This window comes from Microtus pennsylvanicus, chromosome 2 (genome assembly GCF_037038515.1).
Source record: "Microtus pennsylvanicus isolate mMicPen1 chromosome 2, mMicPen1.hap1, whole genome shotgun sequence".
In the NCBI taxonomy this organism is placed as follows: Eukaryota; Metazoa; Chordata; class Mammalia; order Rodentia; family Cricetidae; genus Microtus; species Microtus pennsylvanicus.
Window position 1 is genome coordinate 122565388 of NC_134580.1, and position 25827 is coordinate 122591214.

Below are 25827 nucleotides of genomic sequence, written 5' to 3' on the forward strand. Positions count from 1 at the left end.
CTCAATGAGGCTCCCACAGCAAATGGTCTTCAATGCAGAGTTGGGAGACTGGATTGCTGTCCCTGACTTCAAGGTCTAAAAGTCCACTATCCATGGAAAGGACGAATCCTGATAGTGAGTGACAACTTCAGGAGAAGCCAGTGGCCTGGACTGGGCTTCCCAAGCCCACTAGTTCCCCAGAGCCCTAAGGATGGTGAAAGAACCGTGGGCCAACCGCAGCAGAGCCAGGCCACAGTCCTGCGGACCCAAGGTTCAGCCAGGCAGCAGCAGCTTTGCTTTACAGAGGCTCTTAGAAAGAACATAGAAAGATGTGTTTCAGCATCCTCCTTTCCTCCCTGGAGACAGACATCAGAAGCTTGAGGCCACCCTGGGTTAAATTCAGCACAGAATGGAAAGGAGAGCTTTTTCTGGTTTGGATCTGAATGTATTGAACTCACATCCCCCCATCCTTTCACCACTGGCCGAGGCATGCTGCGAATGGACTCCCAGCTGAGACACATGGTTTACATCTCCTCAGGATATTACAGAAGGTGTGAATGCCCCAGTGGCACCCTGAGACGGCCTAAGAGTTCCAGGTGTTGCAAGCCCCATTTCCTTAAGCCAACAAACAAGAGATTGGTCTCTTTTTCTACCTACTTGGCAATGGATCCTGACTCTGCCACCCTCTCTTGCCAGCTTTCTGCTGCTATGGTTCCCCTCTTGAAATCTGGGGACAGCCGTGAACCCATCTGTGTGGCTGAGCAATGGGTCATAGCAGCCCACCCTCTGCACTCCACCTCTATGGAAACTGAGAAACTGCCTTGCAGATGAGCCCACCAGCCCAACACGGAGCCCTCTCTGCCACTTACCAGCAGCTTGGGACCTGGGCGGATGCCTCCCTGTTCTGTTTCCTCATCTGAGGAATGGGAAAAGCAGAGCACTCAAACCAGATGGCTGTGAGAATTAAGAAAGTTAAAACTGAGCATTTAGCCCAGCGCCTAAGTACTAAAAAGAAAGAAAGCGATTATGGTGGTGAAGTTGACAGCGGCAGCAAGGGTTTCCAAGTGTTCTTTTCTTTCTGTCGTATGACCAAAAGCAACCTGGGGAGGAAGGTGTTTATTTCGTTTTCCATTTCCAGACCACAGTTCCTCTTTGGGGGAAGTCAGGAAGAAACTCACAGCAGGAATTTGGAGGCAGGAACCATGGAAGAATGTTGCTTACTGCCTTGCTCCTCGGCCCACATTCAGCTACTTTTCTTATACATCCCGGGGCCAACTGCTACAGATAGTGCTGCCCACAGCAGACAGGACTCTCCTGCATTAATTGTCAGTCAAGAAGAAGTCCCCTCCCGTCAGTCTGATGGAGGCAGTTTCCTCAGCTGAGATTCCTCTTTTCCCATGCGTCAAGTTGACAAGCAAAATTAGCTGTCGTGCTGACTTAGCAGAAGTGGGAATGGGAAACGCTGGATAGGACCTCCCTGACAAGACCAGCTGTGAAGCCAGCCCCTCTCCGGGTCTGGTCAGCCGGACTGCAGATCTGCGAGCACACTGCTTACATTCCTAAGCACAGCTTGACAGCCTGAATCATCCAGGGCCATCTTGAGTTCAAGTGTTTTGTTTCAATATTGTCTTTTCTCTTACGTTCTAGTTTTTTCCAGTGTGCATGTATTGCCAGAAAGGAACAAATGATAGCCCCCACCTTTTATTGAAAAGTCTGGGTTCTGTCTAAGCATCACCCTAAGACCAGCAGTGTGGGTCTCATCCACAGATGTTCATGCCCTCCTGGGTTAAAATCCAGAAAAGATGCTACCCTGTCCCCCATCCCCCACCCCTAAGGTGGCCCAAAGGAGAGACTTTTCTACATCTTGATCAGATGGAACTTGTGCAGGTAGCTCACAGTATCTCTTGGTTCACTGTCTCTTCCTGCTTCCTCCAAGGTCACCATCATCGGTTACACCTTGGGAATCCCTGATGTCATCATGGGGATCACCTTCCTGGCTGCTGGAACCAGTGTGCCCGACTGCATGGCCAGCCTTATCGTGGCCAGACAAGGTGGGATCTCCAGGGATAATGAGGATAGGGAAGGAAGGAAGGGAGGAAGGATTCTCTGACTGGTGGGGGCTGTGCAGTGTGGCAAGGAAGGGAGCCACAGATGCTTCTTATAAGGAGAGATAGGTGATAGCAACCTCAGTGCCATGTTGGCCAGATGGCTTCCTGAGATCAGAAATGTAAAGAAAAGAGGCAGAAGACATTGCTGTGTAAGGCATAGATGCTCGCCCAGGCAGCTACAGCCCTTTCTGGTCATTAATGTCATCCATTAATTGTAAAATACCTACCAATAAATACAGAAAAATAAAAACAGCTAGCCTGGAGTGAGTGAGACACTGAACTCATTCAGCAACTCCAAGAGGTAGGGATGACTGTGCTTTGATTTCATAGATAAGGAGACAGACAACCCCCATAAGCCTACTCAGAACATAGCACCTCCAAGTTGTCAGTAGTCAGTTCTCAGCACGTGACAGGTAAAGCTTACCTGTGGACCCTGTCGACAGTGACACCCTTCCTGGCAACCACGCTCATTTCCATGCCTGGTGGACATTGAGAGGCATTTATTTTAAGCAACAGCAGCAACAAAATTTTTCACAGTGCCCTATAGAAACTCTACCGATGGCATTATCTTTATGTTACTCGGTTATTAAGAAGCAGTGAATTCGGGGTAGGACAGGTGGGAAACGGTGCTGTGATGTGCAAGTTAACAAGCCTATGGACCCATGTTTGTGCCGTGGGGTTTATTTCTTCTGAAAGGGGGGCTCAGAAGTTCCAGTATTCTTGGAACCAAATATGGAATTTTTTATCACTTACATACACTGTCTTGATATCTGAAGTGAAGTCAGGAGTCAGCAGATTGTGGGTTCTTTGTATTATAATCTGTTATTTTTCATACTACTGATGGGCTAAGAGAAAATCAAATACATGGTCTAGCAAAATTCCTACCAGGCTGCCAGACCAAAGACTCAGGAGAGCCCCTTGTGGGTGCTTCCTACTGAGTTCCCTTTCCTCCCTAATGGTCTCTTGTCCTTGCAGGGATGGGGGATATGGCCGTGTCCAATTCCATCGGGAGCAATGTGTTTGACATCTTGATTGGTCTCGGTCTTCCCTGGGCTCTGCAGACTCTCGCTGTGGACTACGGATCCTACGTGAGTGCTTTTCTCCATAACTTCTTAAATCCAGACTAAACAGACTTCTTCAGTGGCCTTGGCCATTGAATTTTGTCTGCTAGTAAGGAAGGTGTGGAGATATTAACGTTGTGAGGGAAGCAAATTCTTCTGGTACAGATCTTCCAGAGTCACACTTATGGAGACAGAGACTCAAGACCATAGAGCAGAAGTCGGCAAACTTTCTGTCTCAAACAGGACATAAGTACAGGCTGGTGTCGGGGGGGGGGGGGAGCTAGATGGTCTCTGTCACGGCCACTGCCTCTGCTGCAGTAGCAGAAAAGCAACCACAGAACTTCAGTATAGAAGCTGAAATTGGAATGTTCGAAGCTTCCATGCTGTCATATATTATGCTTATTTCTTTTCAACAATTTGAAGAAGTAAAGATCATCTTAATTCATGAGCTCTGCAGAACCAGTCAATGGACCAGAATTGGCTGCAACCTCTAGCTAGTTGCATTGCATGTAAAAAGAGATGGTAGAGAGAAATCATCTAAGTGGAGTATCTCAAACAGGTGTCGTCTTTTGGATGGTCTCAGATTCCAAATAACCCTCCTAATTCTGCCTGTCAGTGAGTAAGGTTGCTGTCAGTCAGCTCCTGTGATTGGCCCACATCAACCATACTCACAACTGTGTGATGCATAAACTAAAATACTGACAGATGCCCATAGGATACATAAGGACCACACAGAAGGCATACTTGTTTTGAGTGTTTATTTTTCTCTGCATTCCTAAAGGAAAATCTTACATGGGAGATACTGCCAAGGGATCCCATGAACGTCTTTTAAGTCTGATGATCTGTCAGGAACCAATAACAGATTATACTCCAGCTAAGGTTTATTACAACAAAGCATATGGAGAAAGGGGCAACAGGAAAATGAAATGTATCCACAGTCCCAAAAGGTCTGGTGCCAGCTTCCAGTTCCTTCCCTGCCAGGTTGCACAGTCCCTGCTTTCTCTAACATTGAACTCCAGGGACATGAGTGTGTTATCTTGTGCAAGGAAGTCCCCTGGAATCTGAAGCCTTTATGGGGCGCTGGTCAGGCAGGAACATTTTTACTCTAAGAACAGCTATGTTCATTGAATCTCAGCACCCAGATGTACATCATCTAGCTTGCCTAGCATCCCCCTTTATTGCTCATGAACAAAACACCGTCAACCAGCAGCATTCTAAGAGCAAGGATTGGCAGAAGCCTCCTGGGGGCGGGGGACTGTGTTAACACCTGGTGCACAGAAGGTCACGTTACTCTTTTATTTGTTAGAGTAGTATCACTAGGTACTATTAATATACTGCAGACAATTCAAACGTTTCACTGGGGTAACCCAGCAACAGCTAATTTCCTGCTAAAATTCCACTGCAGTTGTTCCCACTCTGACAGCGCCTAGGAACACTTCCAAAAGGAAACCCAGGGAGTGTGGCAGATTCCATCATGTGGCTCTGCTAGCTTTGAGGCCCTCTCTGGTGTAGGGAAAGCAAGGGCACAGGAGACAGTGCATGGAGGTGGCTAATGTCAGGCCTGTCCCCATCCCTTTGTCTAGACCTCATTTGCCCACCAACTTGTAAGAAGGGTCTTGACATTTGTTTCTCTGTGTGCCGAGGAAGGAGAGGAGAAGCTAATGGACACCTCCTGGAGCAGGTTCCCCAGCAGCTTCTCTGAGTGACCCAGGGCCCAGCCCCATTTAACATCATTCTTTTTTTTTTTGGTTTTTTTTTCGAGACAGGGTTTCTCTGTGGCTTTGGAGCCTGTCCTGGAACTAGCTCTGTAGACCAGGCCGGTCTCGAACTCACAGAGATCCGCCTGCCTCTGCCTCCCGGGTGCTGGGATTAAAGGCGTGCGCCACCACCGCCCGGCTATTAACATCATTCTTGTTCTTAAGCTGGGGACAGTGGTATTGAGTGTACTTAAGTTCAGTCACTAAGGCTGGCTTGTCACTTCCTTAAGAGACAAGGTCTGCCAATGCTAAAGGCATCTCCTGAGGTTTGTCTACAACTGGCCCACCTGAACCTTTACTTTCTTACACACGTTTTCTTCGTGGAGCAAACAATGCCTGTGATTAGTAGGAGATGGCAGCAGACCCTTCTGGGGTGCTGGTAGTTCTATGCAGTGGCACTGGCTGATGCTCTAGCCCCTGGCCGTCCGTGACATGGAGGCCCTTGGTGTGGGGCTGGTGCAAATGAAAAAAGGAGTTTCAGTTTTATTACATTTTAATCACTTGAAATCTATACAGCTCCATGGAGTTTAGGGTTGCCTATGGGACACTGTAACCCCAGAAGATGACATTTAAATGACCCACCGTGTAGCCCAGAGAAGACCAGTGTTAGCTCTCCTTGGTTTCTTTTCTCCTTCTAGTTTGTTTTAGACAGCTGAGATCCACTCCATGGATATTTCATATGTTGCCTTTTTTACTTCTTACTAGATGAAACACATTTCACTTAAAATCTCATTAGAAACCTCATTTTCAAAGTTGGCCCAGGATTGTAGCATCTGGATTTCCCAGAAGGTACTTAGCCATGTTGCTGTTCAGGGACACTCACATGGCTTTGAATGTCACTGTCATGTTCAGTGAAGCCTGGGGCGCCTTTGTAAGCATTGCATATAAATCTGATGGCTCAGAATAATGATGTGGTTTTGATGACATTTTAAATTGAGTTACACTTTAATTTTGATGAATTGGATAATTAACCTTTATTTTTGCAGTCCTGTAGAGTGAACCTAGGTCTTTGTACATAGTAGGTAAGGGCTCTACACTGGACTACATCTCCAATTCCTTGCTCTTTCAGTCAGCGTCTCACTACGTAACCCAAGCTGGCTTTGAACCCAAAATTATCCTGCCTAGGCCTCGTAACCTCCTGGGTCACACTCCTACAGCATTGTGCCTGGCTTACCCTTCATATTTAATTTGTCATATGTCATGCCTGAGGTTTGAAGAAAGCTTCATGCTACCTGCAGACACTGGCCACAGGAGCTTCATGAGGACAAACACTGTCTTTCACAAATTTAGCTTCCTCAAATCACAGCAGGGGTGGCAGGCACATCCCAGAGCAATGAAAACAAACAAACAACAGCTTGTATTGAATATAGCAGAGCCCACTCTGGAACTTCTTGATTTTCATTGGTGTTCACCAAACACTTCCTGATCATGAACAGGAGGGCCACCTCGGGTAAAGATGAGGCCCAAAACTCTGAGTCACTCATCCTTTGGTATTCCTTCCAACTGACACTAGAAAGAAACATTGATCCAATCTCTCTCTCTCTCTCTCTCTCTCTCTCTCTCTCTCTCTCTCTCTCTCTCTCTCTCTCTAGGCAGGGTCTCACTATGTAGCCCTGTCGTCCTGGAATTCAATGTGTAGACCAAGTTGGTCCCACAGTCATAGAAATCCATTTTTCTCTGCCTCTGGAGCTCAGGGATTAAAGGCATTTGCTACTGCTCGCTCTCCAGCATTTGTTCTTAAGAATGCTGCATGGAAGTGGGAGCTCTGTTCCTGTCATCACCTAACAGCATCTCTGGCCTCAAACTGACTTACTGTGCTCTTAACATAAGTGCAGCAGTTACATGACCTTGACTTCCTTAGAAAACTCTTGATTATCTGCTGGTGGTTGGTTTTCCTTGGTAAGAAAAGCAAGAAAGACGCCCTCAGCCCAGCTCAGCATCAGCCACAAGAAGAAAAGAAACTGTGCTCTGAATACTAAATCTTCATCCCATCCACTCACTTGATGTGACAGGAGCGAGAGACAGCCCTTTCAGCATAAGGTCCACTGTATGCACCAGCTTGCATTGCTATAATGAAATAATAGAGACAACTAACTTAGAGAGAGCAGAGATTTGTTTTGCTTCTCAGTCCCCTTCAATGGCATGCATTCAGTGACCTAAGGACTGTCTGTGGGCACACCCCTTAAGGGTCGACACTACCCCATCAGCACTATCCAATTAGCACACAAACCTTTGGAGAAAACTACCTATGTTCAAACCATAGCATCCTCTGTGTTTGATGGAGGGTTTGCTTATTTTTTATTCTTAATTAAAAATTGTTTTCATACAATATATTTTGATTGTATTTTCCTCTCCCTCAAGCCCTCCCAGAGATTATTCCATCTCCTTCCAACCTCATATTCTCACTCTGTCTCGTGTTCTCTCTCGTTCATCTCCATCTCTCAAAACAAAAAAATCAAAACAAACGAACAAAAATCCAGTAAGACAAAAAAAGCCAAATTTTTTTGTTTTTACTGGGATAACAAGATATGATCATGGAAGATAAAATCATGAAATCTTTAAAACAGTTACAGTTCATCCCAAGAGTGAAATAAACAAGGTCGTTGTACCAACTTTGAAATTTTCCTTGACTAAACATGGATATCAGGCCTGAGACTGAAACTCAGGCAGGCAGGCCTTCTACCATAGGTCATCGCCTACCTTTCCTCTCCTCTGACAGCCCCCCGAAGGTATAGAGAATGGAAAATGAGACATGCTCACAGCTATGAGACATACCTTCTCCAAGTCACAATCCCTAGTGACAGGGTCACACAATAAAACAAAACCTGAGGTCCAGACTCACATTTTCCATCTAAAGATGAGATAATTTAGGTCTCTTTGGCCATTCTGTTGAACTATACAACCGTAACTGGGCCTGTGGTGAAAATCTCGGTCGTGCCCAAGTTTGGGCAGATTGTAGAAGAAAGTGCTTTGGGTTGCATTATATCTAAACACAGATGTCAATGGCCAGTGCAAGGAAGACCTTCATTCACTTTCAAAAATACAGGCATTTAAGGACTTTTCCAAAGACCTCTCCTTCTAAAGGAACTCACCATTGTGTACAAGCCCCGGGGAAAATCAAGATTTTGTTTTGTGTGTAGAGGGAGGCTGGGATCCGAGTTCACTCTCCTCTGTGTGGGGTCTATCTAGGTGTGTCATCACTTCTTGGTGAAAATGACTTTGCCTTGAATTTTATATGTCCAAAAGAAGTGTGATAAGCATATTTTTGCGATACTTTTGGCAACATAAGAACTATTTAGAAGCCATGGTTGTAAGGTTTTTGAAGTGTGTAGTCTGGAAACTTTCTTCCACAGCAGCGATAGTGTTTATGATCAGGAAGCCTTCATGTGGAATCAGGAAAAGGTAAATGCGCCATAAACAAGGTCAGGAAAGCTGTGTGCTGAATCAGAGTAGCCATCAGCAAACCAGCTTTGAGTTGTCGGCCCAAGCTTAATAGGCTGCTTTGAAACTTATTTCCCTCGGATAATATACTTTCAGCTTGAGAGGGCTTTTAAAGAAAAAAGAATTCTCATGAAATAAAAGATGCCTAAGTCTTACCCAAGAACCCCCACAGGCAGAACACTCTGTCGGCATAGACGTACTTCCCACCCAGCTTCATGCCACACACAATCTCCTCCCGCCTTTTTTAGAGTACCGGCCATGAACCATTGCTGCTGGAGTCTGACTTTAGCATCTCACACACCATCTCAGTACCAGTTGTCATTTACACATGGTGGGAAGTTTTCTTTGTTTAAACAGAGAATGATTTTATCTCCTTAGTAGAATTGGCACACAGTCCCTTTGTGTAGAATAGCTCCTGGAGCTTTGCCACAATCCTGTCTGTGTGACATTATTTGCGTTCGTGGAGTTGATCCTGAGTTTCTGAGGAAAAGTTTCATCTCCATTCCTAGATCTGGGACGAGCTTCGAGGTTATGCTCTATCTCAAATGAAATACGTCCATCGCCAGCAGCTGAGCTTCTTGACAAGGGTGGGCTTTAATTACGTGGCAAACATAGGAAATACGCTTGTCCTGATACTCCAGGAAGTGATGCTTGGCCAAAACAATGGTACAGCATTTGACCACACTCAGTTGGGTCTTTTGTGTTGCCCAAAAGCCTGGGGTTCACAAAAGCACAGGGACTTCTATTCTTTCTCCCCTCCTGGAGCTCCTGCCCTTTCATTATGAAGGTCATCCTGCAGGTATCAGCTTAGATATAGGGGGTGGGGGAATCTCCCAAGCCTGAATGGAGTACCACTCTTGTGTTCTTCAGCATACAGGTGTGCAAGGGTTGGGGTGTCTAGAGAAAGAGGGAGCCTATTGGGACAACGAGAGCACTAATGCAGAAACACTGAGGGAGGGCATGCTCAAGAAGAAAAGAAAGTCCAGGTTGTGGGGGTGTAGGATGCAATAAACAGAAGCTGCACCAGTGGCCTCAGCTGGACAGAGGACCTACGTTTCACACCAAGTGAAATACAGTTCTGATCCCATTCTGCAGATCAGAAAGCCAAGACCCAGGGGGGTTATGCCCCACAACCGGAAAGGCATAATTGCAAATGCCCATAGTGCCGCAGCAGCAGGCAGAGGGGTGTTGGTGATGGGGGTAGAAATTCAGGCAGGTTTTGTCTAAGTTTGAATCTTTGCTGAAAGACAGAGTGGGATCTACTTGTTAAAGACAAGGTGGCTTCATATGCGTTATCTAAAGAGAGAAGGAACTAAGAGGGGCAAGCACTGCTGACTAGCTCCACCTCTCAGTGGTTCACAGACACTACGGGGGCTGCGGTCTCTACTCTCTCCCTTGGCTAAGTGAGTGATGTTTCTATAGTAAGTTTGTCTCGGGCTTGGAATATTCCAGGTCCTTTCCTGAGGAAAATCCCTTGTTCAATCACTGTCTTTTTGGCTTTCATGGGGTTCCTTAAGTGGTCAATGCCCCAAGTTTATCTGGTCCAGGGGCATCACTATGTGGCTGTTTGCTGAGGTGCAGGACCCATTTGTAAGATGGCGCGGATGCGTGGAAAGGGGAAGTTAGGACTTACTTGCTACCAGCATTTGGTCTGCCCTCATCTGCACCCTGAGTTGTTCCCAAAAGAGAGGCTTCATTTCAGAAAGGACACTCAAGGGCCTCCTTCCATTTAGCTTGACAGTAACTGCAAGACATCTTTCCACATCTCTGACATCAAAAGGGAGCAGCCTGTGTGGGTTTAATGACCTCTCCCAACCTCTGGAGAGACCTGCCGACAATTCTGAAGCAATTTTTCCATCTTGTCCAGATGGGATTCCCAAGTCATAATTATGGGATAATTTCCATCCCAGCCTTTGCTCTGCCTGACATTAGGTTCTCACACTCAGCAGTGAGGAACACACGCATTTTTACAGATTTTGACATTTCTATCCTCTATGGCTTGCTCGGAAGCCAGCTAGTTATCTAAGTGCCCAGAATAAATAAATCTGAAGAGTCGAGTTGGGGAAATGAGTTCTTCTTATACCATTATGGAGATGTACATCTTTGTGGTAAGATTTCACAGAACCAAGGAAATCAGGACAGAGCTCATGTTTCTGAGTTGGGGTTTAGAAATGTACAATAAATAAATAAAATTGTACATGCAACAGTAGTAGGAAGGTCTGCCCTTTTCTCCATGAGCTTACTCCAAAATCCACAGAGATAAAAAGACTTTACAGCAAGTTCAGGCTTTCTTGTAGCAAGCATTAATGGAACGCCTTCTATGCATTGGGGCACTATGGTAAGCAAGCCAGATAGATATCCCTGTGCTTCTTGAATGACAGCTTGGGGGAGGAGCCAAGTATATAAGTAAATCTGAACAAAGCATGTGGTTCTTACCCTTCAGAGGGAAACTGTGCTGAACGTGAGGCTGTGTGAAGCTGGGGCAGGAGGACTTGAAACACTGGTAAGAAAGTAGCATTTGTTCTATGTCTAAGATTATCTGAGCAAGCATTTTGAGAAGACTTTTCCAAGCAGACAGAAAGAAAAAACAACAACTTGTAAAAGCCCAAGATGTGAGAAGTCTTGTCATACTGGTGAATGCCATACTACCCAGAGTAGCTCCTTCAGTTATGGTAGAGAAGGGGCTGGAACCAAGCAAAACTGGTGGCAGCAAAACCAGTAGGAAACATTTGCAGTAGAGACAAATTAGCATGATGCTATCTGTGTAACAAAAGTCCTGAAAGCATAAATCTGCTAATATCTATTCCTCACCATGCACCTGTGTGTTGACAAGTGTTTGGCTGATCTGACCTTGGTGCCAAGCTTCAGAGGACTCTGCTCCGAGTGTCTTTTACCCTTGTTGGACCAGTGGCCTCATAAGACACATTCTTAGGATAAAAAGCTGAAACACGAGAAGTCATGCCCAACTGGGCAAACACATTTCAAATATTTGTTTCTATCAGGTTAGGCCTACTTTGTGTTCTGTCGGCTAAAGCACATCGCCAGCCAGACCCCACATCAGAAAGGCAGGGAACTACTTCTGCCCACTGGGAGACTAGAGGAGTAGGGAGCTGTAACCCTAACACGGGGAGAGAAGGGGAGACTCACAGTTCACTCTGGATCAGTTGTAGCACTGGAGCCGGGGAGTAACAGATGTTAAGCAAAAGACACAGAGACGATGCGCACAAACCCTTGGGTGTTAGTGAGGTGAGATGGTCGTAGTCAGTCAGTACTGCGCTGTCTATTATGGATAGTCAGGACTGGTGAGGATTTTAGAAAGGTACCTCACTTTCAATTTTGGAGGTGTCATTGATTACTGTCTGGAAACCTACGGGAAGACGTCAAGAGTGGAAGGTGGAAGGCAAGTCCGGAAGCTGGCGTTGAGATGGTTGGAATAGAAACGGGAATAAATTGGGTTCTTAAAGGAAGAAGTGACAATTAAGTTTTCTAACAGCTGCGTGGTGACGATAAGAGGAAACCAAACCAAGGGATGGTTATTTGTGGTGCCCTGCATGGAGAGGGAAGACAAGATGAGGGACTCATTTAAGAGAAATACAGAGTTCCCATTTAAAATGGGTCACGTTTGATGGGTTTCGGTGTCGTCCTGGTGGGAGTGTCAGGCAGACAGTGGACTGGTGTTGGAGTGCGTGAAAAGTTCCACGGAGAGGTTTCTGGGGCTGGGAATACTTGCAAGTCAAGAGCACTAAAATGCCTTCTAGAGGCTAAAACTAATAAAGGAAATAATGTAGATAGAGAAGAAAGCCACAGCTATGTCCTAGTAATGCAGAAAAAGAAATCTCTGGGCAAAAGAGGATGCGGTCATCCAGAAAGGGGGGTGCTGCAAGAAAATGAGTCAGGGGAATCGGAAGAATGCCCCAGGCCTTTCCCAAGTTCCCCAAGACCAGCTGTCCTCCATCTTCTCCAGAAGTCTTCCAGAAGAGCATGGGGTGACATCTCTGATGAGTCTTTCCTTCACTCTCCAGCAGAGGGCAGGAGCTATGTGTCCCTCCCAGAAAAGGGCTCCCGTGAGATGGATCGATAATCCAATCAGTTCTTGATATCTTTGGGTCATTCTTGCCTATCTTCCTCAGCAAGTTTTCCTAATCAAATTCCCAATACCTGGGATCGTCTCTGTTTGTTAGAGCCAACCTCCCCTTTCTTAAAACCCCCTAGCCCAACCCCTGGAGTTTCCCCAGTGCTGGAGCCGTTCATAGGAGCTCAAGAGGAGCAACTGCTTGCACCTCTTCAGCCCACCTGTAGGGATGTCTTGTTGGCAGCTTGAAATTGCCTGAGATGGACATATTTCCACCACAAAACTCAACAAAATGAGAAAGTCAGTGGTAGGGACAGTCTGTATTTTCACATGACCTGAACAGATGACTTTGAGGTACTGTGGTACCATTTTAGTAGATGACACATGTCACAGTTATTCTAAGAGAGCCCCTAGGAGCTCTGTTACCATCACCAATCCCCATACATTTGGTTTTTGGATTCCAGGCTCTGTGTTAGAAAACTTTAGTGATGTTTGGGAAAAGGAATGGTCTTTCATGATCCTCCGGTAGAAAGGCTGGTGTGGAAAACTGTTGGGTCTCAATTTTCATTAGTTTAAGTGTTTTGGAGCTGATGCAATCCTGAGGCAAGATTCAGATGAGTTGATTCGGGCCAGAAAACTCCACCATGGGAGTGAGGAAGTAGACAGGATGAAGAGGCAGCCAGCAACAGCTGTATTAACAATCCAGTTATCTTACAAGCGACTAGAGCTACATCCCTACAGAGGGACATTGTGTGAGACTCTCCTGGGGGGATGTGAACAGATATCTACTCACTCTAGAAAAGGCATCAGTGGCCGAGCAAAGTAACAGTTACACCAAAGGCCAACTCGATGAACCACTGAGTCTCGGGTTGTAAACAGGAATATGGGTGAGGGGTTACTTAAGGATGACTCAAGGACAATGGCATCACTGAAAGCCCACTGCTAACCCACAAAAAAAAAAAAAAAAGATAGCCTGGAGCTCTCAAAATAAACAAGCAGTTGGACAGGTCAAAGAGCCTCCTCTCCTGGGCAATCCTTATGCTTATATGATATTGCAAAAAGGGGCCTTGTGAACCTTCTAAGTTTCAGCTCTTCTAGACATCTAAGTATTGTTTTCTTCCTGAGTATGGCAAGTGTCCTCCTCCCTCCAAGAGAATGTTTCATCATTGAAAGACAAAGGAGCTCTGAGAAGCTGAACAGCCTTGCCTCTGAATGACCCATCTGAGGGGCAAGCAAGCTGAGGTCACACCTTTTCTTAGGAGTCTCTGTAAAGATTAGCTGCCTGGAAGTTCAGCAGTTCAGGAAGACATCTGTAGATACAGAGGAGACACTGGATGTTGAGAGGTAGCTGGTAGACATTCGGGGTGGGGAGTCTGAGCAGTTCAATGATTTTAACGTGTTCCCCAAGTGCTTATCATTTAAAATGTAATCCTCAAAGTCATGTGTTAATGGTGTTTGGAAGTGGGCCATTTCCAATGCAATGAATGAGGCTAGATACAGTCAAGAAGATGGTGGCATTTGTAGGTTTTAGGACAAGAAGGGACTGGGGAAATGACACAGCAATTACGAGCACTGACAGCTCTTCCTGAGGACCCTTGTTTGATTTCCAGCACCACATGGTGGCTCACAGCCTCTGTAACTCCAATCCCAGGGGAACTGAAACTCTCTTCTGGCCTCAGTGGTCACTGTATGACATAGTGCACAGACATACACGCAGACAAACACCCATTCACATGAAATCATACATGAAGCATTAAAGAAAAGGGAAAGAAGAAAGACTTGAATAGCATGAATGCTCTGTCCCACCATTTGATAACACAGAGCCAGGGACAGGTGCACACACACACACACACACACACACACACACACACACACATACACACTATAATACAACAAAGATACCCCTTACCATTACCAGATGCCAAGCAAATGCTGGTGCCATGCTTTCAGACCTTCCTAGCCTCCAGGATGGTGAGGCAAATAAAAATCTACTCTTTATAAGCAAACTGGTCTTAGAGGTTTTGTTATAGCAATGGAGAATGGGCTAAAATGTCAGTGACATCTGCTCTTGTGGCTTCTGTGATTCTTGTCATTTTTTCAGGACATAGGAAAATGATAGGTAAAAAAAAAAAAACAGTGGTGACTTCTGAGGTCTCAGGGTGAAGGGCCGAGCCTGGCTTTTTCCTTTGGTGTGGCAGGTGGAGGGAAATCTAGAATTTAGAGTCTAAGACCCAAGTCCAAGAAGAGACTTGACCTTTCACCAGGTTTTCGAGCTGCAGCCTCTGAGGCTAAGCTGTCTCATCTTCAAATAAGAACAAAACTCCAGGGGCTGGCAAGATGGCTCAGTGGTTAAGAGCATTGCCTGCTCTTCCAAAGGTCCTGAGTTCAATTCCCAGCAACCACACGGTGGCTCATAACCATCTGGAATGAGATCTGGTGCCCTCTTCTGGCCTGCAGGCTTAATAAATAAATAGATAGATGGATGGATGGATGGATGGATGGATGAATGAATAAATAAATAAATATAAAAAAAGAACAAAACTCCCCCACTTACCTCATGGAGAGAGCCCTTGAGAGAAGCCCACTGTGTTTGTGAGTGAGCGATGGGCAGGTAAAACTGTCAGGTGTTGTTAACTAGTTTCTTTCCCGGGGCGTGTTCACTTTTTCACTCCAGTAAAGTATTCAAGGAAAGACACCCTGACCCAATGATATCAGTCAGTGTAAAGCCAGGGTTAGTAACATCATCTCAAAATGACACCCAAACAAGGGTTGGAACTGCTCAATAAGAAAACCCGAAGCCCTGGAAAGGCTGGGGCAGGCCTGTAAGGCTAGGGAGTTCAGCCTGAGCTGAGTGAGAGTGTCTCAGAAAACAAGGGAGGAATGGGGGTGGAAATAACAATATTTAACATGTGTTCCCAATACTAATGAACAGCAAAAAAGAAAAAAAGACTTTGTTAATTTTCCAAGAGAATTCATGGATTAGGTAGAGCTGGTGTCAGGCCACCATGATGTCCTGGCTGCTTTGTGAGGCGTGGGGAGATGGGGAGCGGAATCTTCTTTAGACTCGGGTTCTTGGATCCCTAAATGCGATGAGGCTCCAGGAAGTGTTTTGTGTGTCACATAAATACATAAAACTTGATATGAATGAGTCTCTGTGTGCATCCACACTAAAATATGCATTGCTGTGGGCTGCGCTCCTGTTGACTTTGGAAGCAGCCAGACTTCTGTTTCCTATCTCACAACTTGCCAAAAAAGGAATTGGAAAAGGAAAATATGTGTTCCTGAAAGCCAGAAATGAAAACATCCCTAAAGTTCAGGACTGAACAGTCTGAAATGGGCCTCGTACAATCTCAGAACGTCCTTGCCACAGAGACATTCTGAAATTGAGCTTGCCGTGCCTTGCTTCTGTGAGGTAGGGGCTGGGGAAGAGAGTGGCTGAACTCAGCTCTGCGCAGAATTGAAGCCCAATGACTTTGTTCAAAGCTCATGCAGAAATGATAAGGATTTGATGTTCACGTCTGGTATACAGACCCCAAAGACTAGTTCTGCTACCCTCAGAGACATGTGCTGAGATTACCTGGGTGACAGAAGTGAGAGAGATGATAGATAGGCAGGTAGGTAGATAACAGACAGACAGATAGATAGATATGGGGTTTTATTTACATATATGCACATGTATTGACTTTACATAGTGGTGAGTTTCTTAAGGTCATTTCACTTAGGTGTGTCATGTAGTGTGAACATACTTCCCTTTCCATTTTCCACCTCCCCACTCCTGCAACTCTTCCTCCATTTCTCAGATAGTCCCACCTCATTTTTATGCCATATATAAAATGTTTACATATATAATTTATCATTTATATTTACATATGCAATTCATATATGATATATATTAAATATAGGATCTGCATGTAAGAGAAAGCATGCAGGCTACATGAATACATGCATTTGTCAAAACTCATCTGGTAGTACATGCACTTAAGACCTAGGTGTCTTACTGTATGCAAGTTATGCCTTAACTTAAAACAATTGAAAAGCCAGGGAAATTGATTGGTAGTTAAGAGTGCTTCTATGTAGCCCTGCACCTCTCCTGGGCAACACAATCAAGCCAGTTCCCAAAACCATGACCCAACCCACATACTTCAGAGGAGTTAAGCCAAGAGTCAAGCAAAGAGGTCCTAACTCCTGACTACCATGTTTGTATGGATGAGCCAGGGGTCAGCCATCCAGGAACAAACACAAGCCATTTCTTGCTCAATTCTCTAACAAGGAAAAAAAATGACAGTACCCCCTTGGGGCACAGAAGACTCTACCAAAAGAAGGCTGAAAAGAAAAATGGAGAAAGGAGAAATCCCATAGAAGAATGCATCCTCTTTCATCTTTGCAGCCAGATTTAGATTTGGTATTTTGGCAATAATATTTATTCCTTGAGGCTCTGTATGAATGCAAGAGTGAGGTTCAAAAACTTGAGTCTAGCATGATTCATGTTGAAAGTCGTTAGCCAGACATAATCATCCTGCTCAGATCTTTATACTCACTGGTCCTTGGCTACTTAAGGTAAGAAATCGCTCAGTTCTTACTAGGGATTTGAACCTAGATCTGAGGGGGCAAGTAGGATTGGGAACACGTGGCCTCCACTTAAAGAAGAATGCTTAGGGTGTTGAAAATTAAAATCTCACAGAATTATTCACAATTTTTATGCACAACTCCAGCACTGTACAGCTAAAGACATGGACAAAGACAATTCTTCCCCCTGCTGGCCACTGTGGCACTCTGGGGAACGCTCTGCTCCCCAGCACCGCGCAGAACCTGGGGACTATCATAGAGTCGGTAGGTGGTATGTTTGGAGAAGAGAATCTTTTTTTCTCCTTAAGATGGTTTCACTGTGTAGCTTGGTGCGGCCTCCTGAGTGCTGGGATTACAGGCATGTGCCATCTTACCCAGCAAGACTGTCCTCATCATTATGATACATTTGCAATGTACCCCTCAATACTGATCTTCATAGACTAACCTGCCGATGTGAGAGGGGAAGTCCGTCTACATCAGGTTGAGAGTACCAGCCAGCCTCAGATGGGACTTATCCTCTACTTTTCTGCTCTGAATTAGTAACATTTACCTATAGCCTTGGTGTCATAGTTACAACCTGATTCCCCTTCATTGTCAAGAAGCCATTTGTTTGATGGTAACTGTTTCCCAGCCAGAGACCAGCAGATGGAGAACTCATATAGATGGTCACTGTAGTCGGGAGTTTGTTGGGAGCACTGAACCCCCAGATCCTGAATTTCTGGTAAACAACTTACAATGCTTGCAGCTGCTTTGAGCACGAGACCCTCAGAAGTTCCTGATGGCAGGAGAGTAGTTTCTGGTGGGTTTGGCTGGGACGTGGCTATCAGTTAAGGATCTCTATATAAGCGGCTCTGGTACACAGTAAGGGGGGCATTCCTGTTTCAAGAATGACCCATGTCTCTGTCTGTGAGTCTTTGTGTGTTTCAGTCTCCAGCCCCTTGCCCGGTTCACAAACTGTATGGTAGCACATAGAGCGCAGATGGGCGTGGTGCGCTACAGAAGTTTAGTAGATTGATAAAAGAATTTAACACTTAGCCAGGAGAGAAAAGAAATTAATTTGGTATCCAGCAAAGAGAGCAGCTGGTATGGCAGTTCAAGAACTGCCTATAAATGGCTATGGGCTGTGGACGGACTCCATATAGGAAGAGTCCTCATTTGGTTAGAATAAGCCACTTTGCCTACAACTTCGTGGCTTCTAATTCCAGGCACACAGATGAGAGTAGTCCTTATGGGCCTGTTTCCTTCTGGGTAGTTAAGGTGAGTCACTATATACATAGTTCTCCCCTCCAGGCATGTAGTTCTTACCAGGCAAATGAAACATCTCTGCTGTGTTCAGTTGTGTCTGATTTTGATTGTCTTTGCCATCTGCTGTTTTATTTTTCTGTTTTGATGGCTACTTTCTGGGCCAGGTTTATAGTGGTCCATTTCTGATCTCTTCATCACTACCCTTCCTCTAAATCCAGCTAATTGGTCCTCTGTCAGACTTTGCTTAGTGAGATATATTATGTTCTAGATCTTTCCAGAAAGGATTGACTATTTAGAGTGTCTGGTAAAAGATGAACTGACACACTCATCTGTAAACGCTCATACCGTTCCCATACGTATAGCTCAGTGAGAAACGTTGAAATGAGGCCACAAGTAGCTTGAACCTTGTCAAGAGACCCTAAGCCACTCCTGTGCACAGAGTGCCTTTTTAGAAAAGAGTTGACAAATAGGGCCTGGTGATACATACCTGCAATCCCAGCACTTGGCAGACTGAGGCAAGAAGATTGGGTTTGAGGCCAACTTGGTCCATATAGCAAAATTACTGTCTCAAGAAGAAACAAAAGAAAGAGAAGGAAAGCAATAGAGAAATCAATCCATCTTATTCCCTCTTTCCATAAGAAGAGGTTAACTGTACATTCCCTTCAGGACCATGGATGTATATTGGCTGGGACTGGAATAGGGATTGAATGGAGGTAGGGATGGAATCCTCAAACTCGAATCCACATGTATACTTCTTCCCATAAAGTAAGCTCAAAACACATTGGTGTTGGCTTTGCACAGTTAGTGGGTGACTCAACAGGACAGAAGAAGTAGACTTTGAAATTGTATTGCTCAAAATGGCATTAACTTGGTAACAGTACTGGTTACCGGGCCTCCAAAGACTAAATGGCTGATGGTCTATCTCAACCCAGACATAGAGCGTCTTAGCTAGAACTCCTGCATGGGAGCCAGTGTTGATGGCTCATGAAAGAACAAGAACTTCATCTCCACACAGTTCTCAGGCTTGGGCTCCTTTGGAACTAGCCCTACTCTCCTGGGGAACCTCTTCTGTAATTGGACTGGACGGAAATTTTCTTTGAAGCAGGTGCTGGTGGTGTTGTGGGTGGCGATGGTGCTGATGCTGAGGGCAGGTTACAGATTCTTTATCCTTAGTTCTCTTCAGCTGAGACGCAGAATCCACCATGACCTCTTTGGACTCCACGTGATGATTCCATAGCAAAGTTTACCCTTGGAGTCTCTGCACGTGGTGGTATCTCAGTCAGTGCTGACTTCACATCTGCCAAGTAGAAGCCACACGACAGGTGCTGAGGAGGAGAAGCCTCCTCTTTCAAACTGACAGCCGGGCTCAGCTAAATTCTCAACCTAGTTGTAAATCATTAGCTCAGTATCTCTCTCAAACTATGTGAAGAAATAAAAAAAATAAATAAGTTTATCCAAATTTTCCCATCGTTTATGTGACATAATTCACCCTAAAAGCAGCATAAGCCTGCGAAAGCCGAGCCGAGCCAGAGGTCAAGTCAACAGGATGGTGTTGACAAGTCTCCTGACATGATGGAGGAGTCTAAGCACTCTAGGCTGGTGTGACGGGGGCCCTGCCTTTGAAGTCAGGACAAAGACAACTGTGTGTGCCTGGGAAAGCACCTATCTCCAGAGCAGGGCACAGCTGCTGTGCCGCTGTCTGCTTCCATCCTAGAGGAGAAACTCAGAATCACTGCTCCCCCGACTTGCTCGAAAGGCCACACTAAGCAAGTGTCTGATTTGGAAGCCTGATCTTGTGAAATCCTTTTTTACAGATTCGACTGAACAGCAGAGGCCTCATCTACTCCGTCGGCTTGCTCCTGGCCTCTGTCTTTGTCACGGTAGGTTTGCGGCTTCTTTCCATTCTTGGGTGTTCATGTTTGACCCCCCCCCTCCCCTCCGCTTACTTGGGAGAGCAGATAGGTGTGGCCTTTACTGAATGGTTACAGTAGACGTCCACATATGCCATCTCACGGCTGTTTTTTTTTTTTCTAAAGGAGGATCCTAGTGACCACTGAAATTCCTCCTCTTTTCCTAAAAGGAACTAGCCTCTTCTTAGAAGCTGGTCCTAGCCGGGCAGTGGTGGTGCATGCCTTCCATCCCAGCACTGGGGAGAGAGAGGCGGGAAGATCTGTGTGAGTTTGAGGCCAGCCTGGTCTACAAGAGCTAGTTCCAGGACAGGCACCAAAGAAGCAGCTAATCCTGTCTCAAGTCAAACCTAAAAATAACTTTTTCAAAAGCTTGAGAGGACTGCTAGGAGTATGTAGCTCAGTAGTAGGGCACTTGCCTAGAATACCTTATGTTGGGGCCTCAGTCAGACAATAAAATGTGAAGAGTTGGTCTGGAAAGATGGCTCAGTGGTTAAAGTGCTTTGTGTAAGCATTTGGACCTGAGTTCGGATTCCCAGAATTCACGTAAAATCCAGGCATGGTAGCATATGCCTGTGACCCTAACACTATGAATAGGCAGAGACAGGAAGATCCAAAGGACTCCCTGGCCAGTCAGCTTAGCCAAGAAACAGTGAGCTCTAGGCTCAGTGAGAGACTTTGTCTCACAAGACAAGATGGAGAAGTAATTGAGGAAATCAACCTTCTGCCTCTATACATGCACAGATCAGCACAGGTACTGCATGAGTGAGCGTGCTCACATGTCTGCGTGCATGAGTACACGCACGCGTGCGCACACACACACAGCAGAGGTGTCCCCTCTTTTGTACTATATTAGCCACCAAAGGGTAGATTCCATTTTATTGATTCTTCTAAATTATATTCCCCATGATTCCTCATCTTTGGCCAATATTCAGTATTCAGCCAGTGCCTTGCATGAAGCTAGGTACGGGCTATCACTCAACCACATCTCCTGTTCTCATTTTACTTAATATTTCGAAGTAGGGTTATAGTAAGTTGTATAGCTCTAATTTGTGATCCTCCTGTCTCAACCTCCCAAGTAACTGGGATTACAAGCCTAAACTACTGGGCCTAGCCAAGCTATGATACTTTCTATAACTATGCACTGTGCTCAATCCTTTGCATATTTTCCCACATGGAGCTCCCCCTGGAGTGGCTATTACAACCCAATTATATAGAAGAAAGATAATGTCTAGAGAAGTAAATGACTTGTGTTTATTGATACCAAGCAAACTGTAGGGCCAGCCAGATGGCAACACAGTATATGCTTGTAAGTCTTGTATCTCTCCTTAAAATATTCTGTAATTTTGCAATTTTGTAGATGTTGGTAGAGGCTCTGCTGTTTGGTGTGATCCCCACAACAGTGAATGTAATCAGAATACATAAGAGGCCCATGATTGGAGTCATGGAGGGAATCAAACACTTGGAGACCAAAATGAGGAGGATAAAATACATAAATAAACAGAGAGGGAGCCAGGGAGGATTGTCAATACAACATTCAGGAAACTGAGGCAGAAAAATCAAGTGTTTAAGGCCAGTCTGAACTATATAACATGACCCTACCTGTATCTAAACAAAGGAAGAACAGTAGTTGAATATGAAAGAAAACAGTAGGATGTGGCATCTTGGAAGCCAAGTAGACATGATGGTACAGGATGGAAAAAGTGATCGGCTGTGCCAAGAAGACATACCCCAAATATCAGCCAATAAAGTTATAAATAGTGCCTATCCCATTGGCGGTTGATGAGGGTGGTTTGTGATGGGGTAAGTTAAGTGGAACAAGCTAAGAAAACTGGAATGAGAGTTTAGAGCTACCTTGTCTTCATAACTCTTTCAAAATACCTATAAGATGATTTCTTTAAGATAAAGAGAAGTGAAAAATTTTGAAAAGTATTGCCTTTACAGTAGAAGGTACAATGGCATCCCCCTAAACCAATTGAAATATCCCAGGGGCAGAGAAGGGAATATAACAGAGAGTGAGAGAGAAGAAAATTGCCAAGGACGCAGATTTAAGCACTATGACAGATGAGATCCAGTGTTCCTATGGGGTTGGTTGTGAATGGGGATAGGAAGGAGCTTGGCAGAGAGATGGTGATGAGAGCCCTGTGCAATGGGAGTGAGTGAAGATAGAGATGGGAGTGGGGTAGAACTGAGATGAGATCTAAAATAGCCATCTGAGGACAGTGTACCCTGGGACCCAGGGAGGCCAGGGTGATAGTTTTAAAGAATTTACAACCAACCTAAGGTCATTGAGCCCTATCAATTTGGCTAGGCAATGTTTATCCAGCTTTGATGGTGAGTTGTGTGTATCCTGCATGAGCAAATGGAGACATTACTTGAACTGAAGGATCCTGGGTTAGTCCAGCAAGGACACCAAATGAAAATGAAATCAAAGACTTTTGCAAAAGCAGTAACAGATAGAATGAAAAAAAGCAGGAAGGGAGGAGAGAAACAAGATGGGTAAAGCCCATGGGACTCTGGTCTTAGTTACTTTTCAATTGCTAAGATAAAACATCGTGACCAAGGCAACTTGTGAAAGAAAGCATTTAATTGGGGGCTAACTGTTCCAGAGGATTAGAGTACGTGGCCATTTTCAGTGAGAAACATGGCAGCAGGCAGACAAGCAGGCATAGCATGAGAGCAGTAGGAGTAGTAGCTGGTACCTTTCATGTGATTCACAAGCATGAAGCAAAGAGAAAGCCAAGGACTGGGAATGGCATAGGCTTTTGAAACCTTAAAGCCCACCCCTAGTGACACACTTCTTCCAGCAAGGCCACGCCTCCTAATCCTTCCTAAATCATCCCACCAACTGGGGACCAAGTATTCAAATATATGTGCCTTTGGGCGCCATCTTCATTCAAGCTACCACAGTGCTGGTATCCAAAAATTTCAGGTCCTGGGAGTTAGCAGAGTTGTGGGAGTTGGGGTACCCAAGGAGATAAGATGGAAAGGAAGGAATAGAGGAATATTGGCATCAGGTGTTTCTGCTACTGGTAGTAACAAGGTCAATGGCACAACATTGTCCCCTTAGAACTTTCCCAAATGAAAGAGCTGTGTATGCACTACATGATAAAAACTGGATGAGGTGTGGTATTCCGCACCTGAAGTGAAGCCCATTCAGCTGAGAAGGTGCATTTCGTATCGTATTTCATTTCAATGTAGCCAACAGGCACATCAGGGAACTCAGCGACTGATACAGAAGACAAGAACTTGCGGGTATTGAAATCACTGAAAGGACAGTGAGAGTCCAGTGGTAGACAGGGAGGATGAGCGAGGATGTGAAGCTACAGCGATGGGGGAAACCAGGGTAGCATGACTGACAGAAATCAAGCCAGTTGTTGGGAAATAAGAGATTTCACTCTTAGTGTTCGGGGGGAGAGAAATTATTATTTGGAAGCAGCAATTTGTGGACAACTTCCTCACCTCCATCTACAGCAATGGGAAGAGATTCATGGGTAGCAGACAATCGTCTAGGCGAAACCACTGCCTTAGGGATATAGAAGGTGTCCTCAGGTATTAGCCAGGGCTTGGAGAAAGATCGAAGAAGTCTATCTTGAGCACAGAGGACTATGGGGCTTTTTTAGACCTGTCATTTTTATTTAACAGGTTCCTCTCTTTTTACTTTAATGTTCCTACTTTCCAAGGATGTTGCAGACTCAGGCCCGTCCTCCACAGCCCACCCACCCCGCCCCCCATGCACCCCTCCAAGAACCCTCTGACCTGTTCTTTCTGTGGCAGGTGTTTGGTGTTCACCTGAACAATTGGCAGCTGGACAAGAAGCTAGGGTGTGGGTGCCTCTTCCTGTACGGCGTGTTCCTCTGCTTCTCCATCATGACGGAGTTCAACGTGTTCACCTTTGTGAACTTGCCCATGTGCGGGGACTAATGATTGGCCTGGCCACCTGCAGAGGCCCAGGTCCTCCTTTTCTGTGCAATACGAGACCCGGTCGCACCTGAGTCAGGCGGCCCCTCAAGGGCCGCAGCGTCCGTCTCTCCTGTGCTGTCCACAGGCCTCCACTCCTGTCCTGGTGGCCTAGGCTCTCCCTGCCACCTCCTTTGCTCCCAGGTCCCTTGATCCTACCTCCCACCCAGCCCCTCTCACCTGCCCACCCCCATCCCGTCCCCCCTCTTCCACGTGAAGCCCCCACCACCCACATGAATTTTCAAGCTCCATTTTTGAACAGTGACTGAGATTCTAGAACAAAACTGGCTGCTAACTGGCCCAAGCCAGGCACAACTTACTTCAAACCCTCTCCTTTTTTAAGTTATTTCACAGAAGACACCCTAATTTATGACCAGAGACTTTGAGGGGTTCTGCTGAGGGCAGGAAGCGTTGGGATTATTTCATTCGGGGGTGATTCCTAGGTTACCGAGTTTAGGGAATTGTTTTACTTGAGGGGGCTCTTCATTTCTTTACTTTTCTTTCAGAGATGGAGGAGTCCCCTGTGTCTTCTCTCCCTGGGCTCTGGCTTAATAGATGATCCACACGTTGTACTGAGTGTCTCCTGGGGGGAGGGTGAGCCCCAGGAATGGTGGAAATTGAACAATTAGTTGGGAAAACACTGAGCAAGACCACCAGGAATAAATGCATGACATGCTGTTTTTCTGCCCAAGGACACCTCACTAAAGTCCTGAAGGCATCACCTGAGGGGGGGGGCGGGTTATGGTGTTAGAGAAAGAAACATGTTTCACACACGTTCACTACGACCATCTCTTTCTCACTAGATCCTGTCTAGTTTTTTCAAGCAATAGTTCTAGCCTGCCTGAGGCCTTTGACAGGGAGGCTCTGGCTAACTGTTGATGCCAGGCAGTCAACAGCAGAAACTTCCCCAGCGTGTGAGTTCTTGAAGACGTGCTCTTGTTGCTTGGCATTTGTGGTGACAGGGGATGACCCAAGAGGCTATATTACTGTTCTCTGGACAGAAGTTACAGACACTGGTTTCTTGGAAAAAATGGAGAGAAGCACATTTTGCACAGATGTCGTCAATGAAGTCCCAATTTGCCGCTTGGTATCGAGTACACTGGACCCTGACGGCTGGCTCTTGAGCAAACATCCTTCGTTACAGGATGCCACCACCAAGCTGGCCAGTTTCACCCCTCCCCTCTCAGAGGGATGGCCAGGGAGGGAGAAAGCAGAGAACTGATGCCTTGGAAACCACAGAATGGGCTCGAGGGCACACGTTATTGTGAACATTTCGCCAACCACTGCTCAGCCGCCCTGCTAGATTTTCTATAACGCTGAATTATTATGCAGAATAATTCCCAAGTTGAGATACACCCATGCTTGTTACACTTGTATTTATTGAAACTGTGGATTCTTGCCCGCCCGTGCTGTCCCTCGTATTTACTTTAAGCACTGATCACTTCTCATCCATTTGGTATGGTTTTCCCAGTCCCTTGTACACATCCTGGTTTGAATTGTAAAAAAAAAAAAAAAAAAAAAAAAAAATAACCTGCTACAAATCAGTTGACTGTTTCTGTCTGCAGTACAAGCCGAGGGGCAGCATCAACCAAGGACCGGGAGAGGAAATCACCAATTTGGGCTCTCAGAGCTAAGACACACTTATTGATTTGGTTGCACATTTTGCACTGGTTTACGGCGAATGTTTCTTGGACGGATGGTGTAAAATAAACTTCTCTGTTCTGTATCCTC

General features: G+C 45.6%; 1 protein-coding gene across 1 annotated transcript in view; it reads left to right on the forward strand.

Moving 5' to 3' along the window:
• The window catches only part of Slc24a3 (solute carrier family 24 member 3), a 474476-nt gene extending 448850 nt beyond the window's left edge, over positions 1-25626 (forward strand). The window contains exons 14-17 of the mRNA XM_075962364.1: positions 1916-2030; positions 3063-3175; positions 20044-20109; positions 23914-25626. Of these exons, the coding sequence (XP_075818479.1) occupies positions 1916-2030; positions 3063-3175; positions 20044-20109; positions 23914-24060 (441 nt within the window). The 3' untranslated portion in view covers positions 24061-25626. The remainder of the gene's footprint in view (positions 1-1915; positions 2031-3062; positions 3176-20043; positions 20110-23913) is intronic.
• The last annotated feature ends 201 nt before the right edge of the window (positions 25627-25827 follow it).